This window comes from Ranitomeya variabilis, chromosome 2 (assembly GCF_051348905.1).
Source record: "Ranitomeya variabilis isolate aRanVar5 chromosome 2, aRanVar5.hap1, whole genome shotgun sequence".
In the NCBI taxonomy this organism is placed as follows: Eukaryota; Metazoa; Chordata; class Amphibia; order Anura; family Dendrobatidae; genus Ranitomeya; species Ranitomeya variabilis.
The window spans coordinates 358,175,574-358,197,078 of record NC_135233.1 but is presented as its reverse complement, the minus strand read 5'-3'; the positions used below and the strand labels follow the sequence as shown (position 1 = coordinate 358,197,078).

Genomic DNA, 21,505 nt, shown 5'->3' with positions numbered 1-21,505 from the left:
CCTGCGAGAAAAAAATCGCCGTACGGAAGCCATACAGATGCCATACGGATGACACACGGATACAATTGTGTGTAAAAATCGCATCCTCACATTGAATATGGAACAGTGTTTTGGGACAATTACTGCGTATTACGGCCATAAAAAACGGACCGTATTTACTTACGCCTAGTGTGACGCCGGCCTTATAATGAATTTTTTCTCATTGTCTCCTGCAGTAAAGGAATTGTAACACTTTTCCAATTCTTTGCTATATTGACTCTTGTAGCTATAAGGATGTGGCTTGTAATTACTGCGTCCTAGTACTGGAGTTGCTCTAATTTCAGAGATAATAAAGCTGTTGCAGGATCCCACACTATGTCATATCCCAGTACCCCTGAAATCAAACTATAAATCTGTATCCAGTAAGTGCGGATTAGGGGACATGACCACCAAATATTCAACAAATCACCCGCCTCTGATTGACACGATACGGGGTGAAATACCACCTGTATAAAATCTTCCTAGAAGATTCCAAATGGTTTATGCAATGTGAAGACTTTTTGTCTATCTGGAACGCCTGTGACCATTCTTCCTGGGTAAAAGTACAGCCTAAGGCTCTTTCCCACCTTGTAACAAAAGGCAAAGATTAAAGCTCAGTGAAAGAATTTATCGCTTATTATGCTCTAGAAATCCATTTAGAAGAGTCCCTATTAATAGAAAAATAGTATTCATACTCAGATTTTAAGCTTTCTGACCCATTATTCATACTGTTCATAAAATGTCTAATTTGAAGGTATTTGAAAAAGTCTCTCTTATTAATGCTATATTTATCCACTATTGAAGAAAATGGAGATAGAGCATTAGCTTGCCTCAAGTTCCCCAATCGAGTTATTCCACTTTCTATCCAATTATCTAGCTTAAGGAATGGGATGGCATACTGCAGTGTTTCAAGCGGAACATTATCCAATCTAAAGGGGACCAGTTTATATCCTATATTTTTATTCCTCCAAAGGTTTATTCCAGCTATAATTGTAGGGGAAGTATTGGAAGAGAAATTCCTAGATAATCTTAGGTGCCATAGGAAGTGGGACAATATGAGCACTTTTGTGTTACATTGTTTACATTTTGTTGCTACGGCGATTGACTACCTTTCCTCTCAGCTCCAGATCCAGATCTACTGTTATCAGTCTTGCATAGTCATAAGTATCTTGACCACATCATTGGCTGTTTACAGAGCAGTTCTCCTATTCACCACTCACTTTCCTGAAATTTTTCAATGGCCCTTCTATCTCTATATACAAATACAGTGATAAAAGTGTAAACTTTAGAACATGCCACTGTCACACCTGAATGTTTTATAGAATCACATTCAACTCAGAAGAAGGACAAATCTACTAAACTAGAAATGTCAGTCAAGAAGGAGCGATGGATTCCCAGCAACAAGGAACTGAATAGCCTGGGTAGCTGTGGGCTCCTAAAGACACATATTGAGCATACCCATTTTAGGCTATGTGCCCACGATCAGGATATAGCAAAGTTTTGGAAGTAGCACATTTTAGCTGCATCCAAAATGTATTCTAATCACGCAGGTAAATCCGCATGTGTTCATTGAACAATGAGGATTTATCGCATATAATGAGCACAGTGGGCATCAGGTTTCTATAAATCCCATCCACTGTGCTTGTAACCAATAACTCAGCAGTTTGGACACATCGCAGGTGAGCTGCCTCCAAACTGCTGCTATTCTGGATTGTGGGCACATACCCTTAACTTTACAAACAATCTTCAGCTGTTATTTGGTTGTAATTGCAAAATAGATATAATTTGAATATAATTCTAGATTGAAAAATATTTCCATTGTTCCATTTTTGTTAACTTCAGAGAAGATCCACAATGAAATTGACAATGTAATAGGGAAAGACCGCTGTCCATCAATAGAAGACAGGAGTAAAATGCCGTATACAGAAGCCGTAATCCATGAGATCCAGAGATTTGCTGATATTGTTCCTGGAGGAGTTCCACATGCTGTCAGCAAGGACACAACCTTCAGAGGATTTCACATTCCAAAGGTAGAGTACGCTGCTCCTCTCAATCTTTGATCATATTTGCCAGCCTTTGGTGGTTGGTATCAGCAAGATGGGTAGCTTAGTGATATGAGAAGAGAGCCTTCACAAATTTTCAAACATGGTCACTCTCTCTTTTAGGGATCTTGGCCCTCCCTGCACAAACTCCAACCAATCATCTTTCCAAGTCCAGTCTCAACCTTTCAGAAACATAAGAACCTTCTCAGGGCCAGAAAGATTTCTTAACTGTAGTACAGGAGGTCTCACCTTTTTTTTCTGGAGCTTCCTGAGCATACAATCTTCTCAGTCTATGAATCAAATGCAGTATGTAGGAATCGAGTACATTGGACAGGATTGGATCCCTTTGTCTCTAGTGGCGGCCATACCTACAATGGAGGAAATAAGTATTTGATCTCTTGCTGATTTAGTAAGTTTGCCCACTGACAAAGACATGAACACTCTATACTTTTAAGGATAGGTATTTTTAACATTGAGAGATAGAATATCAAAAGTAAAATCCAGAAAATCACATTGTATAAATTATATTAATTTATTTGCATTTTGCAGTGAGAAATAAGTATTTTATCCCCTACCAATCATTAAGAGATCTGGCTCCTACAGAGCAGTTAGACGCTGCTAATCAATTCGTTACCTGCATTAAAGACAGCTGTCTTACATAGTCTCCTTTATAAAAGGCTCCTGTCCACAGACTCAATCAGTCAGACTCTAACCACCACAACATGGTTATGACCAAAGAGCTTTGTAAGGATGTCAGGGACAAGATCATAGACCTGCACAAAGCTAGAAATGGCTATAAAACCATAAATAAGATGCTGGGTGAGAAGGAAACAACTGTTGGTGCAATAGTAAGAAAATGGAACAAATACAAAATGACTGTCAATCGACATCGATCTGGGGCACCATGCAGAATCACACCTCTTGGAGTATCCTTGATCATGAGGAAGGTGAGAGATCAGCCTAAAGCTACACAGGGGGAGCTTGCTAATCATCTCAAGGCAGCTGGGACCACAGTCACCAAAAAAAAACACATTTGTAACACTACGCTGTTGTGAATTCCGTTCTCGGGCTCCCTCCTGTGGTCATGAGTGGTACTTTGTGAGTTCTGTTCATGGGCTCCCTCTGGTGGCCTTTAGTGATATGGCTGTCTGTAGCTGCTCCAGCTGCCTCGTTTTCTGCTATGCTGGTTCCCTATTTAACTCCGCCTGGACCTTTACTTGTTGCCAGCTGTCGTTGTATTCAGTACTGGTTCAGAACCCTCTTGGACTTCCTTGTGACCTGTCTCTTCGTGGAGAAGCTAAGTTCATGCTAGTCCATTTTTGCTCATTGCAATTTGTAAATGTTTCTCTGTATATGATGAGTTCAGTCCCGCTTGCTTATATGCTATTTGATTGCTAGCTGGAAGCTCTGGGGTGCGGAGTTGCGCCCCTCACATCGTGAGTCGGTGTGAGGGTCTTTTGCATTCTCTGCATGGATAATTTTCGTAGTGTTTTATACTGACCGCACAGTTCCCTTACTATCTTCTATCTATCTAGTGATTAGCGGGCCTCATTTGCTAAAACCTGTTTTCATTCTATGTTTGTGTTTTCTCCTTAACTCTCCGTTATTATTTGTGGGGGGCTGTCTAAACTTTGGGGGAAATTTCTCTGAGGCAAGTGAGGCTTTGTTTCTCTCTAGGGATAGCCAGTTTCTCAGGCTGTGAAGAGGCATCTAGGCACTTAGGAACGCTCCATGGCTGCCTTTAGTGTGTGTTTGATAGGATCAGGATTGCGGTCAGTAAAGTTCCCACATTCCCAGAGCTTGTCCTTATGTTCTAGTTTACCCATCAGGTCATTCATGTGTCCTTACCACCAGGACCATAACAGTACAGCTGGCCAGTAAAGTGTTAATGCATCGCAAAAGAGGGATAATTTGAAGAAAATTTCTACCAATCCAAAAAAATATTATTTGCCAGCAAGGTAGTAATGGTAATGAATTGGGCTAAAATGTAACTTTTAATTATACTATTTAAAACCAATTTGAGACAAGAACAACAAACCAACAAACACTAAAATGGAAAACACCCACTAGGCCCAATATTTAATGGTATATGTGGGCAGTAATATTGCTTAATTAAATACTCTTAATCTCTCATAAGATGACCTCATATAAATATATCAAAGCAATATAAGGACAAGTGCTCTTTTTTACCACGCGGAATCTTACTGAACCATATATAATTATACCAGATATTCTCAGTAATCTACAACTATCATGTGTCACCCAGTAGAAATGTTGTTTATATTAAATCTAAGCAACATTGCTAGATAAATTACCGCATGGTGATATTAATTACAAAAAGCATCTTTTTTTATATATAAAATGGAACAGTCTCACCCAGATATCATGTTCAGCAGACTTCCTGGTCTCGAGGACCGCTCCATACAATTCCTCTGTTGGTCCACAGATGGGGGATGGACGTACACAAAACAAACCCACCAGCTTTCAACCCACCAGTTGGATCCTCAACTAGAGGCAATTGTTAACCCCCTGGCCTCCCGACGCGTTTCCTTTCATCATCAGGGGAGGATTAAATAAACTGCCAACTCGGGGAGAAGGTGTTTTCCTCACAGGGAATAAACAACCTTCTTATTTGACTTCATCTTGCGGTCTGCCGCCGCTCTTGTCTCCGTCATTTATACTGATTCCCTTATTCAGGGTAACTCCTTCTAAACATAACAAAAACCCACCTCTTCATTTCTGGAGTCAGAGAATATGCTCCACGTGCGTTTCTTCTAGGAGACGCCAAAGAGGATCAGCCCCCTCACTACAGCGTCATACAAACGCCCACTTTATGTGTCATCCCCAAACGCCTGTGTAAATCTGCGTTCCAGGCGGCCGATATGTGCCTCACTTCCGGTGCACAAAACCGGGGGTAACAATTGCTACTCTTCCCACTGCAACTTAAATATCCCGGAACCAAAAGTCAGCACATTTCTACCCGTTCCTAGAAATTTCTCCAAACTCAGTTTTTTTTGGGAAAAAACCGAAAGAGAGGTGCGGTACTTCTCAATTTCATAAATTACACTAAAAATGTTTCTTAGAATTCATTTTTGACTCAATTTTAATATCATTATCCTGCCACCTCAAAATATAAGGGAGGAAGAAAAATTGGCATATACTAATTCTGGTTTAGACGCATCACACGGTATACATGGATCTGAAAGAAAGAAAAGTAAAGAGAGGTGCACATACTACAATAACACCCTACTCTTCACTATCTGTACCCTACCTAACTGCGGGGGTTGGCACCCTACATAAACGAGATGGCGCCCCCACTCCACGACGGCTAGCCCTAGACTCACCCTATAGCACCCTATCTCATGGTGATGAAAAATAGAAAAGATGACTAAATTATATTGTATAGAGTGCAGAAGCAAAGATTATCACTCTATTTATAAGAAAAATTCAAATATCATAGATGATAGGGGCCAGGGGTATGTGCCTGTTATCAAAACTGCACTTTACCCTGCCTATACAGTGGAGGTTGGCACCCTACATAACACGACAATAGTGGCGCCCCCACTCAACGGCGGCTATACCCTGTGTCTCCCTAACTCAAGCTGTTTATAAAAAACAACTGAAGGTGAGGGTCTCGTTGAGGCCTGTGGGTGACTGTGTTTTCAAACGATGTATCCACCTTGCTTCACACTGCAACACCCTCTGATCCCAATCTCCCCCCCTTTTTGGCTTTTCAACTTTATCAATACCCATGAATCTCAAATGGGAGTAGTTTCCATTATGGACGGCATTAATATGTCTAGAAAGCGGAGTGTCTCTCTCGAGCTCAATATCTCTCAGATGTTCGCCTACTCTTCTACGTAATTCTCTGATCGTCTTTCCTACATATTCTAGACCACAAATGCAATCCACCTTATAAACCACTCCCTTTGTCCTACAATTTATGAAATGTCTTATTTCAAATTTCTTTTTTGTATTATTGCTCTCAAAGAATTTTCCTTTGGTTATTACTGGACAAGCCACACATCCACTGCCAGTGTAGCACCCCTTTATCTCTTGTGTCAGCCACATTTCCTTTTTTGGTGCAACATAGTGGCTAGACACCAATCTGTCCTTCAAAGATCTCCCCTTTTGGAATGTAATTTTTGGCTGAGGTCCCACCACATCACCAATGTCCTCGTCCATTCTCAGAATTGGCCAATGTCTCTTCAGAATTGATCGTATCTGATCTGCTCCATTATTATAGGTAGTGATGAACCTGCAACTTTGTGACTCTGGCTGGGATACCACAGGTCTTAAAAGCTGTGTCCGATCAAGTTTTTTTGTTTCGTTAAATGCCTTCTTTAGGACTCCCTGTGGATATCCCCTATTCAGGAACCGTTTACGCAGGTCCTCTGCCTGATCTAAGAAGTCAGTCTCCAGGGTACAATTCCGTTTCAGACGGAGATATTGCCCTTTCGGAATGCCCTTCCTCAGAGGTATTGGATGGTGACTCTCCCATCTGAGGAGGGCATTCGTGGAGGTAGGTTTTCGATAGACTTTGGTGTTAAGCAGGCCATTCACATCTTTCCGGATTAGCACATCCAAAAAAGCCAGTTCTGTAGAATGGCATTCAAAAGTAAAAAACAGACCCAGGGAGTTATTGTTCAGTTTTGTCACAAAACTTCTCAAGCTCAACAAATCACCATTCCAAATTACCAGGACATCATCTATATAGCGTGCCCATATCGCAATTTTGGCCGATTCTTCCACAAAATCATCCCCGAAGACACAGTTCTCCTCCCACCAGCCCAGGAGCAAGTTTGCATACGAGGGCGCACAAGGGCTACCCATCGCAGTGCCCCTGAGCTGGTGGTAAAAGTGACCGTCAAATAGAAAGAAATTAGTGGTCAGACAAAAGTCCAGCAAACTCAGGACAAATTGGTTATGTGGCCCAAATTGTCGGCCCCTTGTATTCAAAAAGGACTCAACAGCTTTTAATCCATCCTGATGGTTAATGGATGAATAGAGGGCCTCCACATCAATACTACACAAGAGGGATTTTGGTTCCACCTGTATGCCCTCCATTCTCCTTAGTAAGTCTGTTGAGTCTTTCACAAAAGAGTTCAAGGACATAACAAAGGGTTTCAGGATCTCATCAATGTATACTCCCGCATGGTGACCAATACTGCCAATTCCCGAGACTATAGGCCTCCCCTTCAGAGGGGATAGGCCCTTGTGGATCTTGGGTAGGCAGTAAAAAGTCGCCAAGACGGGGTGAGTGGGGAGTATGAAATCATGTTCATTTTTATCAATAACCAACTTATCTAAACCCTCTCTCAGAATGAGTTTCAACCATTTCAGAAACTCCGGCAAAGGATTCGAAACCAGATGTTCATAACCTTCCTTATCTTTCAAGATGTTATGGCACATCTCCTGATAGGTTTTATTGTCCATCACTACGATCTTGCCTCCTTTGTCAGAAGGCTTCACCGTGAGATCTTTATCATTCTCAATAGATTTTAGTGCCTCCATTTCCATTTTTGTCAGGTTTCGATGGCCACCCAGCCTTTTACCTTCCAATTTCTCAAAATCTTTTGAAACCAATTCTAGAAACACATCAAATGTTGATTGATCACCTTGTACAGGAGGCATTCTTTTACTTTTAGATTTTAATTGAGTAAACGGACCTTCCCCTGTAGATCCCGGGACTGGTTCTGATAAGTCATATAGTAATCTCACGTCAGATAACAGAGAGTCAGGAATATCCATATTCTGACAAAGTCTTTTATCTTCTCTAATGAAGTGCTTTCGCCACTTCAGCTTTCTTACAAAGAGGTGAAGATCTTTTAAACTGTCAAAAGTTTGGAAGTCAGATGTCGGGACAAACTTTAGGCCTTTATTGAGGACTTTAGTTTCATTATCTGTCAGACTTTTTGAGGATAGATTAATAATCTGGGATTCCTCTATGGGTTCTGCCCGCTGAGGTTCATCCGATTCCTCAGGGGGTACCCCTGATCTAAAAAACGACCCCCAGTTGGTCTCTCATTTGGTCGCCCCCTCTGGCCCCCACGTCCCCGTTATCTGTTTCTCCCAGACTTGTGCCGTGACTCAACGTCTGACAAATCAGTATCCGTCGAGGAAAGATCAGTCTCGAAATTTCGTGATGTGTTTCTACTGGTAGAGAATTGATATGCTTTTTTATCTCTAAAGTCTTGTAAATCTCTTACGAAGTTACGATGCTTACTTTTAATTATACTATTTAAAACCAATTTGAGACAAGAACAACAAACCAACAAACACTAAAATGGAAAACACCCACTAGGCCCAATATTTAATGGTATATGTGGGCAGTAATATTGCTTAATTAAATACTCTTAATCTCTCATAAGATGACCTCATATAAATATATCAAAGCAATATAAGGACAAGTGCTCTTTTTTACCACGCGGAATCTTACTGAACCATATATAATTATACCAGACTAGATGGCAGCCCGATTCTAAAGAATCGGGAGTCTAGAATCCATATATACTTTATTTATTCAAATGTAAGAATAATACAATTAATAAATAATAGTAAGAAAGAACAAAAAATGGCTGCACTCACCAGCTCTTGACAATTCTTGTTATTTAAGGTACAGTTACACAGGATCCATGAACATGCTTATGAGGGGAGTGATGAAAGACATCAGACAACAACTTTGCGTGTTGTGGCAAATGCCACAACAACGGTTCTTTGCTTAAGAACAATAATGTAAATAATAAATAATATGTATCAATAACTATGTATATTGGTATGTTCTTTCTTGGCACAAATTGCAGGAAGTTGTATTCTAGGCAATTATATATTAGATGGGCATTTCCTGAAGGAAATACATGGTGCTTGAACAGTGCTACCAGCTTTACAGCAGCACTTTTCACACACGGGACTGGGGGGCGCACTTACTTTTGCACCCGGGGGCGCGCTTACTTTTGCACCCGGGGGCGCACTTACTTTTGCACCCGGAGGCGCACTTACTTTTGCACCCGGGGGCGCACTTACTTTTGCACCCGGGGGCGCACTTACTTTTGCACCCGGGGGCGCACTTACTTTTGCACCCGGGGGCGCACTTACTTTTGCACCCGGGGGCGCACTTACTTTTGCACCCGGGGGCCCACTTACTTTTGCACCCGGGGGCGCACTTACTTTTGGGGCCGCACTTACTTTTGCTGGACGGGGCTCCTCGGCCTCCGATTTGGTTGGTGGGGCCCCTCGTCCTCCGATTTGGTTGGTGGGGCCCCTCGGCCTTCGATTTGGTGGGCGGGGCCCCTCGGCCTCCGATTTGGTTGGTGTGGACCCTCGGCCTCCGATTTGGTTGGCGGGGACCCTCGGCCTCCGATTTGGTGGGCGGGGACCCTCGGCCTCCGATTTGGTGGGCGGGGACCCTCGGCCTCCGATTTGGTGGGCGGGGACCCTCGGCCTCCGATTTGGTAGGCGGGGCCCCTCGGCCTCCGATTTGGTGGGCGGGGACCCTCGGCCTCTGATTTGGTGGGCGGGGCCCCTTGGCCTCCGATTTGGTGGGCGGGGACCCTCGGCCTCCGATTTGGTGGGCGGGGCCCCTCGGCCTCCGATGTGGTGGTCGGGGCCCCTCGGCCTCCGCTTTGGTGGGCGGGGCCGGGCCCCTCGGCCTCCACTTTGGTGGGCGGGGCCGCTCGGCCTTCGATTTGTTGGGCGGGGCTCCTCGGCCTCCGATTTGGTTGGCGGGGCCCCTCGGCCTCCGATTTGGTTGGCGGGGCCCCTTATCCTCTGATTTGGTGGGCGGGAACCCTCGGCCTCCGATTTGGTGGGCGGGGACCCTCGGCCTCCGATTTGGTGGGCGGGGCCCCTCGGCCTCCGATTTGGTGGGTGGGGACCCTCGGCCTCCGATTTGGTGGGCGGGGACCCTCGGCCTCTGACTTGGTGGACGGGGACCCTCGGCCTCCGATTTGGTGGGCGGGGACCCTCGGCCTCCGATTTGGTGGACGGGGACCCTCGGCCTCCGATTTGGTGGGCGGGGACCCTCGGCCTCTGATTTGGTGGGCGGGGACCCTCGGCCTCCGATTTGGTGGGCGGGGCCCCTCGGCCTCCGATTTGGTAAGTGGGGCCCCTCGGCCTCCGATGTGGTGGGCGGGCCCCTCGGCCTCCGCTTTGGTGGGCGGGGCCAGGCCCCTCGGCCTCCGCTTTGGTGGGCGGGGCCGCTCGGCCTTCGATTTGGTGGGCGGGGCTCCTCGGCCTCCGATTTGGTTGGCGAAGCCCCTCGGCCTCCGATTTGGTTGGCGGGGCCCCTCGGCCTCCGATTTGGTGGGCGGGGACTCTCGGCCTCCGATTTGGTGGGCGGGGACCCTCAGCCTCCGATTTGGTGGGCGGGGACCCTTGGCCTCCGATTTGGTGGGCAGTGACCCTCGGCCTCCGATTTGGTGGTCGGGGACCCTCGGCCTCCGCTTTGGTGGGCGGGGCCCCTCGGCCTCCGATTTGGTGGGCGGGGTCCCTCTGCCTCCGATTTGGTGTGCGGGGACCCTCGGCCTCCGCTTTCGTGGGCGGGGCCCCTCGACCTTCGATTTGGTGGGCGGGGCTAATCGGCCTCCGATTTGGTTGGTGGGGCCCCTCGGCCTCCAATTTGGTGGGCGGGGACCCTCGGCCTCCGATTTGGTGGGCGGGGACCCTCGGCCTCCGATTTGGTGGGCGGGGACCCTCGGCCTCCGCTTTGGTGGGTGGGGCCCGTTGGTCTCCGATTTGTTGGGCGGGGCCCCTCGGCCTCCGATTTGGTTGGTGTGGACCCTCGGCCTCCGATTTGGTTGGTGTGGACCCTCGGCCTCCGATTTGGTGGGCGGGGACCCTCGGTCTCCGATTTGGTGGGCGGGGACCCTCGGCCTCCGATTTGGTGGGCGGGGACCCTCGGCCTACGATTTGGTAGGCGGGGACCCTCGGCCTCCGATTTGGTAGGCGGGGCCCCTCGGCCTCCGATTTGGTGGGCGGGGACCCTCGGCCTCCAATTTGGTGGGCGGGGACCCTCGGCCTCCGATTTGGTGGGTGGGGCCCCTCGGCCTCCGATTTGGTGGGCGGGGCCCCTCGGCCTCCGATTTGGTGGGCGGGGCCCCTCGGCCTCCGATGTGGTGGTCGGGGCCCCTCGGCCTCTGCTTTGGTGGGCGGGGCCGGGCCCCTCGGCCTCCGCTTTGGTGGGCGGGGCCGCTCGGCCTTCGATTTGTTGGGCGGGGCTCCTCGGCCTCCGATTTGGTTGGCGGGGCCCCTCGGCCTCCGATTTGGTTGGCGGGGCACCTCGGCCTCCGATTTGGTGGGCGGGGACCCTCAGCCTCCGATTTGGTGGGCCGGGCCCCTCGGCCTCCGATTTGGTTGGTGGGGCCCCTCGGCCTCCGATTTGGTTGGTGTGGTCCCTCGGCCTCCGATTTGGTTGGTGTGGACCCTCGGCCTCCGATTTGGTGGTCGGGGACCCTCGGCCTCCGATTTGGTGGGCGGGGACCCTCGGCCTCCAATTTGGTGGGTGGGGACCCTCGGCCTCCGATTTGGTGGGCGGGGACCCTCGGCCTCCGATTTGGTAGGCGGGGCCCCTCGGCCTCCGATTTGGTGGGCGGGGACCCTCGGCCTCCAATTTGGTGGGCGGGGACCCTCGGCCTCCGATTTGGTGGGCGGGGACCCTCGGCCTCCGATTTGGTGGGCGGGGACCCTCAGCCTCCGATTTGGTGGGCGGGGCCCCTCGGCCTCCGATTTGGTGGGCGGGGCCCCTCGGCCTCCGATGTGGTGAGCGGGGCCCCTCGGCCTCCGCTTTGGTGGGCGGGGCCGGGCCCCTTGGCCTCCGCTTTGGTGGGCGGGGCCCCTCGGCCTCCGATTTGGTTGGCGGGGCCCCTTATCCTCCGATTTGGTGGGCGGGGACCCTCGGCCTCCGATTTGGTGGGCGGGGACCCTCGGCCTCCGATTTGGTGGGCGGGGCCCCTCGGCCTCCGATTTGGTTGGCGGGGCCCCTCGGCCTCCGATTTGGTGGGCGGGGACCTTCGGCCTCCGATTTGGTGGGCGGGGCCCCTTGGCCTCCGATTTGGTTGGTGGGGCCCCTCGGCCTCCGATTTGGTGGGCGGGGACCCTCGGCCTCCGATTTGGTGGGCGGGGACCCTCGGCCTCCGATTTGGTGGGCGGGGACCCTCGGCCTTTGATTTGGTGGGCGGGGACCCTCGGCCTCCGATGTAGTGGGCGGGGCCCCTCGGCCTCCGATGTGGTGGGCGGGGCCCCTCGGCCTCCGCTTTGGTGGGCGGGGCCAGTCCCCTCGGCCTCTGCTTTGGTGGGCGGGGCCGCTCGGCCTTCGATTTGGTGGGCGGGGCTCCTCGGCCTCCGATTTGGTTGGCGAAGCCCCTCGGCCTCCGATTTGGTTGGCGGGGCCCCTCGGCCTCCAATTTGGTGGGTGGGGACTCTCGGCCTCCGATTTGGTGGGCGGGGACCCTCGGCCTCCGATTTGGAGGGCGGGGACCCCCGGCCTCCGATTTGGTGGGCGGGGCCCCTCGGCCTCCGATTTGGTGGGCGGGGACCCTCGTCCTCCGATTTGGTGGGCGGGGACCCTCGGCCTCCGATTTGGTAGGCGGGGCCCCTCGGCCTCCGATTTGGTGGGCGGGGACCCTCGGCCTCCGATTTGGTGGGCGGGGACCCTCGGCCTCCGATTTGGTTGGTGGGGACCCTCGGCCTCCGATTTGGTGGGCGGGGACCCTCGGCCTCCGATTTGGTGGGCGGGGACCCTCGGCCTCCGATTTGGTGGGCGGGGACCCTCGGCCTCCGATTTGGTGGGCGGGGCCCCTCGGCCTCCGATTTGGTGGGCGGGGCCCCTCGGCCTCCGATGTGGTGGTCGGGGCCCCTCGGCCTCCGCTTTGGTGGGCGGGCCGGGCCCCTCGGCCTCCGCTTTGGTGGGTGGGGCCGCTCGGCCTTCGATTTGGTTGGCGGGGCCCCTCGGCCTCCGATTTGGTTGGCGGGGCCCCTCGGCCTCCGATTTGGTGTGTGCTCTGCCTGGGGCCACTGTGCTCTGCCTGGGGCCCCATATGCTGCCTGGGGCCCCTGTGCTCTGCATGGGGCCCCATGTTCTGCCTGGGGCCCCTGTGCTCTGCCTGGGGCCACTGTGCTCTGCCTGGGGCCCCATGTTCTGCCTGGGGCCACTGTGCTCTGCCTGGGGCCCCATAAGCTGCCTGGGGCCCCTGTGCTCTGCCTGGGACCACTGTGCTCTGCCTGGGGCCCCATATGCTGCCTGGGGCCCCTGTGCTCTGCCTGGGGCCACTGTGCTCTGCCTGGGGCCCCATATGCTGCCTGGGGCCCCTGTGCTCTGCCTGGGGCCCCATATGCTGCCTGGGGCCCCTGTGCTCTGCCTGGGCCCCCTGTGCTCTGCCTGGGGCCCCTGTGCTCTGCCTGGGGCCACTGTGCTCTGCCTGGGGCCCCATATGCTGCCTGGGGCAACTGTGCTCTGCCTGGGGCCCCATATGCTGCCTGGGGCCCCTGTGCTCTGCCTGGGGCCCCTGTGCTCTGCCTGGGGCCCCATATGCTGCCTGGGGCCCCTGTGCTCTGCCTGGGGCCCCTGTGCTCTGCCTGGGGCCCCATGTTCTGCCTGGGGCCCCTGTGCTCTGCCTGGGGCCACTGTGCTCTGCCTGGGGCCCCATATGCTGCCTGGGGCCCCTGTGCTCTGCCTGGGGCCCCATATGCTGCCTGGGGCCCCTGTGCTCTGCCTGGGGCCCCTGTGCTCTGCCTGGGGCCCCATGTTCTGCCTGGGGCCCCTGTGCTCTGCCTGGGGCCACTGTGCTCTGCCTGGGGCCCCATATGCTGCCTGGGGCCCCTGTGCTCTGCCTGGGGCCCCATATGCTGCCTGGGGCCCCTGTGCTCTGCCTGGGACCACTGTGCTCTGCCTGGGGCCCCATAGGCTGCCTGGGGCCCCTGTGCTCTGCCTGGGGCCACTGTGCTCTGCCTGGGGCCCCATATGCTGCCTGGGGCCCCTGTGCTCTGCCTGGGGCCCCATATGCTGCCTGGGGCCCCTGTGCTCTGCCTGGATGTAGGACACTGGTGACGTCACTTATCTCCGGACATTAGCTCCGGACATTAGCTCCGGACATTAGCTCCGGACAAAGCCACGGAAGTTGGCACAAATTGCAGGAAGTAGTATTCTAGGCAATTATATATTAGATATTCTCAGTAATCTACAACTATTATGTGTCACCCAGTAGAAATGTTGTTTATATTAAATCTAAGCAACATTGCTAGATAAATTACCGCATGGTGATATTAATTACAAAAAGCATCTTTTTTTATATATAAAATGGAACAGTCTCACCCAGATATCATGTTCAGCAGACTTCCTGGTCTCGAGGACCGCTCCATACAATTCCTCTGTTGGTCCACAGATGGGGGATGGACGTACACAAAACAAACCCACCAGCTTTCAACCCACCAGTTGGATCCTCAACTAGAGGCAATTGTTAACCCCCTGGCCTCCCGACGCGTTTCCTTTCATCATCAGGGGAGGATTAAATAAACTGCCAACTCGGGGAGAAGGTGTTTTCCTCACAGGGAATAAACAACCTTCTTATTTGACTTCATCTTGCGGTCTGCCGCCGCTCTTGTCTCCGTCATTTATACTGATTCCCTTATTCAGGGTAACTCCTTCTAAACATAACAAAAACCCACCTCTTCATTTCCGGAGTCAGAGAATATGCTCCACGTGCGTTTCTTCTAGGAGACGCCAAAGAGGATCAGCCCCCTCACTACAGCGTCATACAAACGCCCACTTTATGTGCCATCCCCAAACGCCTGTGTAAATCTGCGTTCCAGGCGGCCGATATGTGCCTCACTTCCGGTGCACAAAACCGGGGGTAACAATTGCTACTCTTCCCGCTGCAACTTAAATATCCCGGAACCAAAACTCGGCACATTTCTACCCGTTCCTAGAAATTTCTCCAAACTCAGGTTTTTTTGGGGAAAAAAACGAAAGAGAGGTGCGGTACTTCTCAATTTCATAAATTACACTAAAAATGTTTCTTAGAATTCATTTTTGACTCAATTTTAATATTATTATCCTGCCACCTCAAAATATAAGGGAGGAAGAAAAATTGGCATATACTAATTCTGGTTTAGACGCATCACACGGTATACATGGATCTGAAAGAAAGAAAAGTAAAGAGAGGTGCACATACTACAATAACACCCTACTCTTCACTATCTGTACCCTACCTAACTGCGGGGGTTGGCACCCTACATAAACGAGATGGCGCCCCCACTCCACGACGGCTAGCCCTAGACTCACCCTATAGCACCCTATCTCATGGTGATGAAAAATAGAAAAGATGACTAAATTATATTGTATAGAGTGCAGAAGCAAAGATTATCACTCTATTTATAAGAAAAATTCAAATATCATAGATGATAGGGGCCAGGGGTATGTGCCTGTTATCAAAACTGCACTTTACCCTGCCTATACAGTGGAGGTTGGCACCCTACATAACACGACAATAGTGGCGCCCCCACTCAACGGCGGCTATACCCTGTGTCTCCCTAACTCAAGATGTTTATAAAAAACAACTGAAGGTGAGGGTCTCGTTGAGGCCTGTGGGTGACTGTGTTTTCAAACGATGTATCCACCTTGCTTCACACTGCAACACCCTCTGATCCCAATCTCCCCCCCTTTTTGGCTTTTCAACTTTATCAATACCCATGAATCTCAAATGGGAGTAGTTTCCATTATGGACGGCATTAATATGTCTAGAAAGCGGAGTGTCTCTCTCTCGAGCTCAATATCTCTCAGATGTTCGCCTACTCTTCTACGTAATTCTCTGATCGTCTTTCCTACATATTCTAGACCACAAATGCAATCCGCCTTATAAACCACTCCCTTTGTCCTACAATTTATGAAATGTCTTATTTCAAATTTCTTTTTTGTATTATTGCTCTCAAAGAATTTTCCTTTGGTTATTACTGGACAAGCCGGTTTTGTGCACCGGAAGTGAGGCACATATCGGCCGCCTGGAACGCAGATTTACACAGGCGTTTGGGGATGACACATAAAGTGGGCGTTTGTATGACGCTGTAGTGAGGGGGCTGATCCTCTTTGGCGTCTCCTAGAAGAAACGCACGTGGAGCATATTCTCTGACTCCGGAAATGAAGAGGTGGGTTTTTGTTATGTTTAGAAGGAGTTACCCTGAATAAGGGAATCAGTATAAATGACGGAGACAAGAGCGGCGGCAGACCGCAAGATGAAGTCAAATAAGAAGGTTGTTTATTCCCTGTGAGGAAAACACCTTCTCCCCGAGTTGGCAGTTTATTTAATCCTCCCCTGATGATGAAAGGAAACGTGTCGGGAGGCCAGGGGGTTAACAATTGCCTCTAGTTGAGGATCCAACTGGTGGGTTGAAAGCTGGTGGGTTTGTTTTGTGTACGTCCATCCCCCATCTGTGGACCAACAGAGGAATTGTATGGAGCGGTCCTCGAGACCAGGAAGTCTGCTGAACATGATATCTGGGTGAGACTGTTCCATTTTATATATAAAAAAAAGATGCTTTTTGTAATTAATATCACCATGCAGTAATTTATCTAGCAATGTTGCTTAGATTTAATATAAACAACATTTCTACTGGGTGACACATGATAGTTGTAGATTACTGAGAATATCTGGTATAATTATATATGGTTCAGTAAGATTCCGCATGGTAAAAAAGAGCACTTGTCCTTATATTGCTTTGATATATTTATATGAGGTCATCTTATGAGAGATTAAGAGTATTTAATTAAGCAATATTACTGCCCACATATACCATTAAATATTGGGCCTAGTGGGTGTTTTCCATTTTAGTGTTTGTTGGTTTGTTGTTCTTGTCTCAAATTGGTTTTAAATAGTATAATTAAAAGTTACATTTTAGCCCAATTCATTACCATTACTACCTTGCTGGCAAATAACATCGCAAAAGAGGGATAAGAGAAGTTCTGAGTTCATTTTTTTTTCTCTGCAGTGTGTTTAGCCTCTCTCCTCCCCTTAATCTCTGAGTGGTTCCAGACTCAGCTGCAGATATGGACATTCAGAGTCTGTCCTCTAGTGTGGATCATCTCACTGCAAGGGTACAAAGCATTCAGGATTATGTAGTTCACAGTCCTGTGTCAGAGCCTAAGATACCAATTCCTGAGTTGTTCTATGGAGATAGATCTAAGTTCTTGAATTTCAAAAATAATTGCAAATTGTTTCTTTTTCTGAGACCCCGTTCCTCTGGTGATCCTGTTCAGCAAGTTAAAATTATTATTTCTTTGTTACGTGGTGACCCTCAAGATTGGGCATTCTCCCTGGCACCAGGAGATCCTGCATTGCTAAATGTGGATGCGTTTTTTCTGGCGCTTGGATTGCTTTATGAGGAACCTAATCTAGTGGACCAGGCAGAAAAGATTTTGCTGACTCTGGCTCAGGGTCAGGATGAAGCTGAGGTTTACTGTCAGAAGTTTAGGAAGTGGTCTGTGCTCACTCAATGGAATGAGTGTGCCCTGGCAGCAATTTTTAGAAAGGGTCTTTCTGAAGCCCTTAAGGATGTTATGGTGGGGTTCCCCACGCCTGCGGGTCTGAATGAGTCAATGTCTTTGGCCATTCAGATTTATCGACGTTTGCGGGAGCGCAAACCTGTGCACCATCTGGCGGTGTTTCCTGAGCAGAAGCCTGAGTCTATGCAATGTGACAGGATTCTGACCAGAAGTGAACGGCAAAATCACAGACGTCAGAATGGCTTGTGCTTTTACTGTGGTGACTAGTGTTGAGCATTCCGATACCGCAAGTATCGGGTATCGGCCGATACTTGCGGTATCGGAATTCCGATACCGGGATTCCGATACTTGCCGCATATCGGATACCGGAATCGGAAGTTCCCAGATTCAAAATTCCGAAATTCAGCCAATGAGAATGATTCCAAGTGTGGGCACATCCTGTTTAGCATGGAGGGCATGAAACTACTGGCAAGGCTGTGATTGGCTGCTGAAATGATGTCATGATGCAGTTTAAAAGTCGCTGGCGCCATTTTGCGATCACTCTGCTGTGAATTCAGTTAGTGACAGGACGCTGTTTGCTGACTGAGGGACAGTTTAGAGATAGCGATTTGCTTCTTTGTGCTTTCCAAAGGCTAATTTAGCAACCGCTGTGTTCACCTACTATTCACCTTGCTTTTGCCTTGTAGCGCTGTTTTCACAGCGATCTGCAAGGTCTGTGTGTGTGTGTGTGTGTGAGTGCAGCCCACTCTCTAGTCTGAGTGCAGCCACATAGGCCATCCATAGCTGGTTGTATTCAGTTCAGGGAGGGTGGTTCATTGCCTCATACTGTTCTTTTTTTTTTTTTTTTTTCAAGTAGTGTAGTCTGCTGCTAATTTATTCAAAAAAATCCTATTAGTGTCTTTCCACCCGTCTCCAGCTAATTTGTGGAAAAACACTACATAGGATAAAGTAGAGGAGGGTTTTTGGGCCTTGCAGCGCCGTTTACGGCTGTCTGCACGGTCTCCGTGTGACTGCAGCTCGCCCTGTAGTCTGTGAGCAGCCGTAGCCTGGTTGTCTCCAGCTCAGGGTTGTTCACTGCGTCATACCGCCAAATCAATTTTAATTTTTTTTCAAGTAGTGTAGTCTGCTGCTAATTAATTTAAAAAAATCCTATTAGTGTCTTTCCACCCGTCTCCAGCTAATTTGTGGAAAAACACTACATAGGATAAAGTAGAGGAGGGTTTTTGGGCCTTGCAGCGCCGTTTACGGCTGTCTGCACGGTCTCCGTGTGACTGCAGCTCGCCCTGTAGTCTGTGAGCAGCCGTAGCCTGGTTGTCTCCAGCTCAGGGTTGTTCACTGCGTCATACCGCCAAATCAATTTTAATTTTTTTTCAAGTAGTGTAGTCTGCTGCTAATTAATTTAAAAAAATCCTATTAGTGTCTTTCCACCCGTCTCCAGCTAATTTGTGGAAAAACACTACATAGGATAAAGTAGAGGAGGGTTTTTGGGCCTTGCAGCGCCGTTTACGGCTGTCTGCACGGTCTCCGTGTGACTGCAGCTCGCCCTGTAGTCTGTGAGCAGCCGTAGCCTGGTTGTCTCCAGCTCAGGGTTGTTCACTGCGTCATACCGCCAAATCAATTTTAATTTTTTTTCAAGTAGTGTAGTCTGCTGCTAATTAATTTAAAAAAATCCTATTAGTGTCTTTCCACCCGTCTCCAGCTAATTTGTGGAAAAACACTACATAGGATAAAGTAGAGGAGGGTTTTTGGGCCTTGCAGCGCCGTTTACGGCTGTCTGCACGGTCTCCGTGTGACTGCAGCTCGCCCTGTAGTCTGTGAGCAGCCGTAGCCTGGTTGTCTCCAGCTCAGGGTTGTTCACTGCGTCATACCGCCAAATCAATTTTAATTTTTTTTCAAGTAGTGTAGTCTGCTGCTAATTAATTTAAAAAAATCCTATTAGTGTCTTTCCACCCATCTCCAGCTAATTTGTGGAAAAACACTACATAGGATAAAGTAGAGGAGGGTTTTTGGGCCTTGCAGCGCCGTTTACGTCTGCCTGCACGGTCTCTGTGTGACTGCAGCTCTATCTGTTGTCAGTTCAGCCCCCCAAAAAGAAATAAATAATAAAGTTCACCAAACACACCAGTTACACCACTTTACATTTCTGTAGGCCACATTAGCTCATATTAAAGTCTAGTCCACACTTTAGAAAATTAGTGTTTCTTATACCTGTTAGGAGGAGTTGCTCAGGAATAAGCACACAAATCCGTTAGTACTTTTCTGCTTATCTTTATCAGTCAACCAAGATGAAGAAGGCAGTGAGTAAGGCACGTGGGCGTGGGCGTGGGCGCGGAGCAGGGAGGGGACGTGGGGATTCTGTGCCTGCTGCGGGCACCGGTGACTCATCAGCACCCACTTTCACCAGGCAACAGTCGTTCATGCGCAGCTTTGTGTCAGAGCGCCGTACACCGCTGCTGCGTCAAGACCAAATTGAAGCTGTTGTCGGATGGATGGCAGCTAATGCATCAACTTCCATTAGTGCCACATCCTCTCAGACACAGAGCACTGGAGAGCAGCCATCTGTCTCTTCACCACCTGCCAAATTGCCCAGGCAGACAGAGAGCCCAGGACAGGAGCCGTCTCTACTTCTGTTCTCTGAATCTCTTGGCTTGGAAACAGGGGGCCAGCCAAGCAGCATTGGAGAAATGGAAGAAGAGGCAGGGTGCAGTGATGCCCAACAGCTTTTTCTGTCTTCCTCTGAAGAGGCGGGTGGGCCAGTGGCTCCGGTCACCACATCGCAGGCCGCATCAGCTGATGATGACACTCAGGTGCCACTTACTGGTGCGTGCTCTGCTGCTGAGACTACCCAGGAGGAGCAGTTGGGGGCAGAGGGTAGTGTAGATGATGAGGTCCTCGACCCATCTTGGCGTGAGGGACAGGAAGGTGGTGGGAGCAGCTCTGAGGAAGAGATTCCCCGTACGGCCCAAAGAGGGAGAGGGAGGGGGAAGACCGCGGATCCTGCAGCCTCCGCTTTGGCACCCGTTAGGAGCATGTCTCTTCCAAAAGCCAAAAAGGGCGCTCCCAAGACTTGCAGTGCCTGGTCCTTTTTTGACACAGTTGCAGATGACATTTGCTATGTCAGATGCAACGTGTGTCATCAAAAAGTCAAAAGAGGTCGAAATGTCAGCAACCTCAATACCTCCAACATGTGGAAACATGTGCGCAACAGGCACCCGGCGGAGTTAGAAAAACACACTGAAGAGGTAGGCCAACCAACAGCGGCAGCTACCACCTCTTCAGCTCGTGTTGCCTCTTCCTCTAGCTCACACGCAGCTGGTTCGGCTTCCTCCCAGGATCGCCGTGGAAGAACCTCTGGCCCTGTTGTCCAGAGACCCGCTGTAATTCCACCCGCAGCACCACTTTCCCAGTCATCCACACACTCCCAGCCCAGTCTACAGCCATCGGTAGTACAGGCATGGGAGAAAAGGCGGCCTTTCTCGTCAAACCACCCACGAGCACAGGCTCTGACTGCAGGCATTGCCAAACTGCTGTCACTGGAAATGCTGTCATTCAGGCTGGTGGAGACTGACAGCTTCCGTGACTTGATGTCATTGGCAGTCCCACAGTACAATGTGCCCAGCCGCTTTTACTTCAGCAGGCAAGCCGTCCCTGCCCTGCACAAGCATGTGGAGGGACACATAAAACACGCGCTTCTGAACGCCGTCAGTAGCAAGGTCCACCTCACCACCGATGCGTGGACCAGTCAACATGGACAGGGGCGATACCTTTCCCTCACTGCCCATTGGGTTAATGTCGTTGAGCCAGGTACAGACCGTGCGAGTGGCGCAGGACGTGTCCTGCCCACTCCAAGGATTGCAGGAATCCATTCTGTACGCATTGACTCCTCCTCTTACACCAGTTCCTCAGAATCATCGCTGCAGGAGCCGTCACAGTCCACCTCCACATGGACCCGTGA

The 21,505-nt window shown here is 49.9% G+C and overlaps 1 protein-coding gene across 2 annotated transcripts in view; it reads left to right on the top strand.

Moving 5' to 3' along the window:
- LOC143805904 (cytochrome P450 2C8-like) overlaps nucleotides 1-21,505 on the top strand; it is a 294,471-nt gene that overhangs the window by 242,753 nt on the left and 30,213 nt on the right. For both annotated transcript variants that reach the window (XM_077285658.1, XM_077285656.1), the window contains exon 7: nucleotides 1,861-2,048. In XM_077285658.1, coding sequence (XP_077141773.1) covers nucleotides 1,861-2,048 — 188 coding nt within the window. The remainder of the gene's footprint in view (nucleotides 1-1,860; nucleotides 2,049-21,505) is intronic.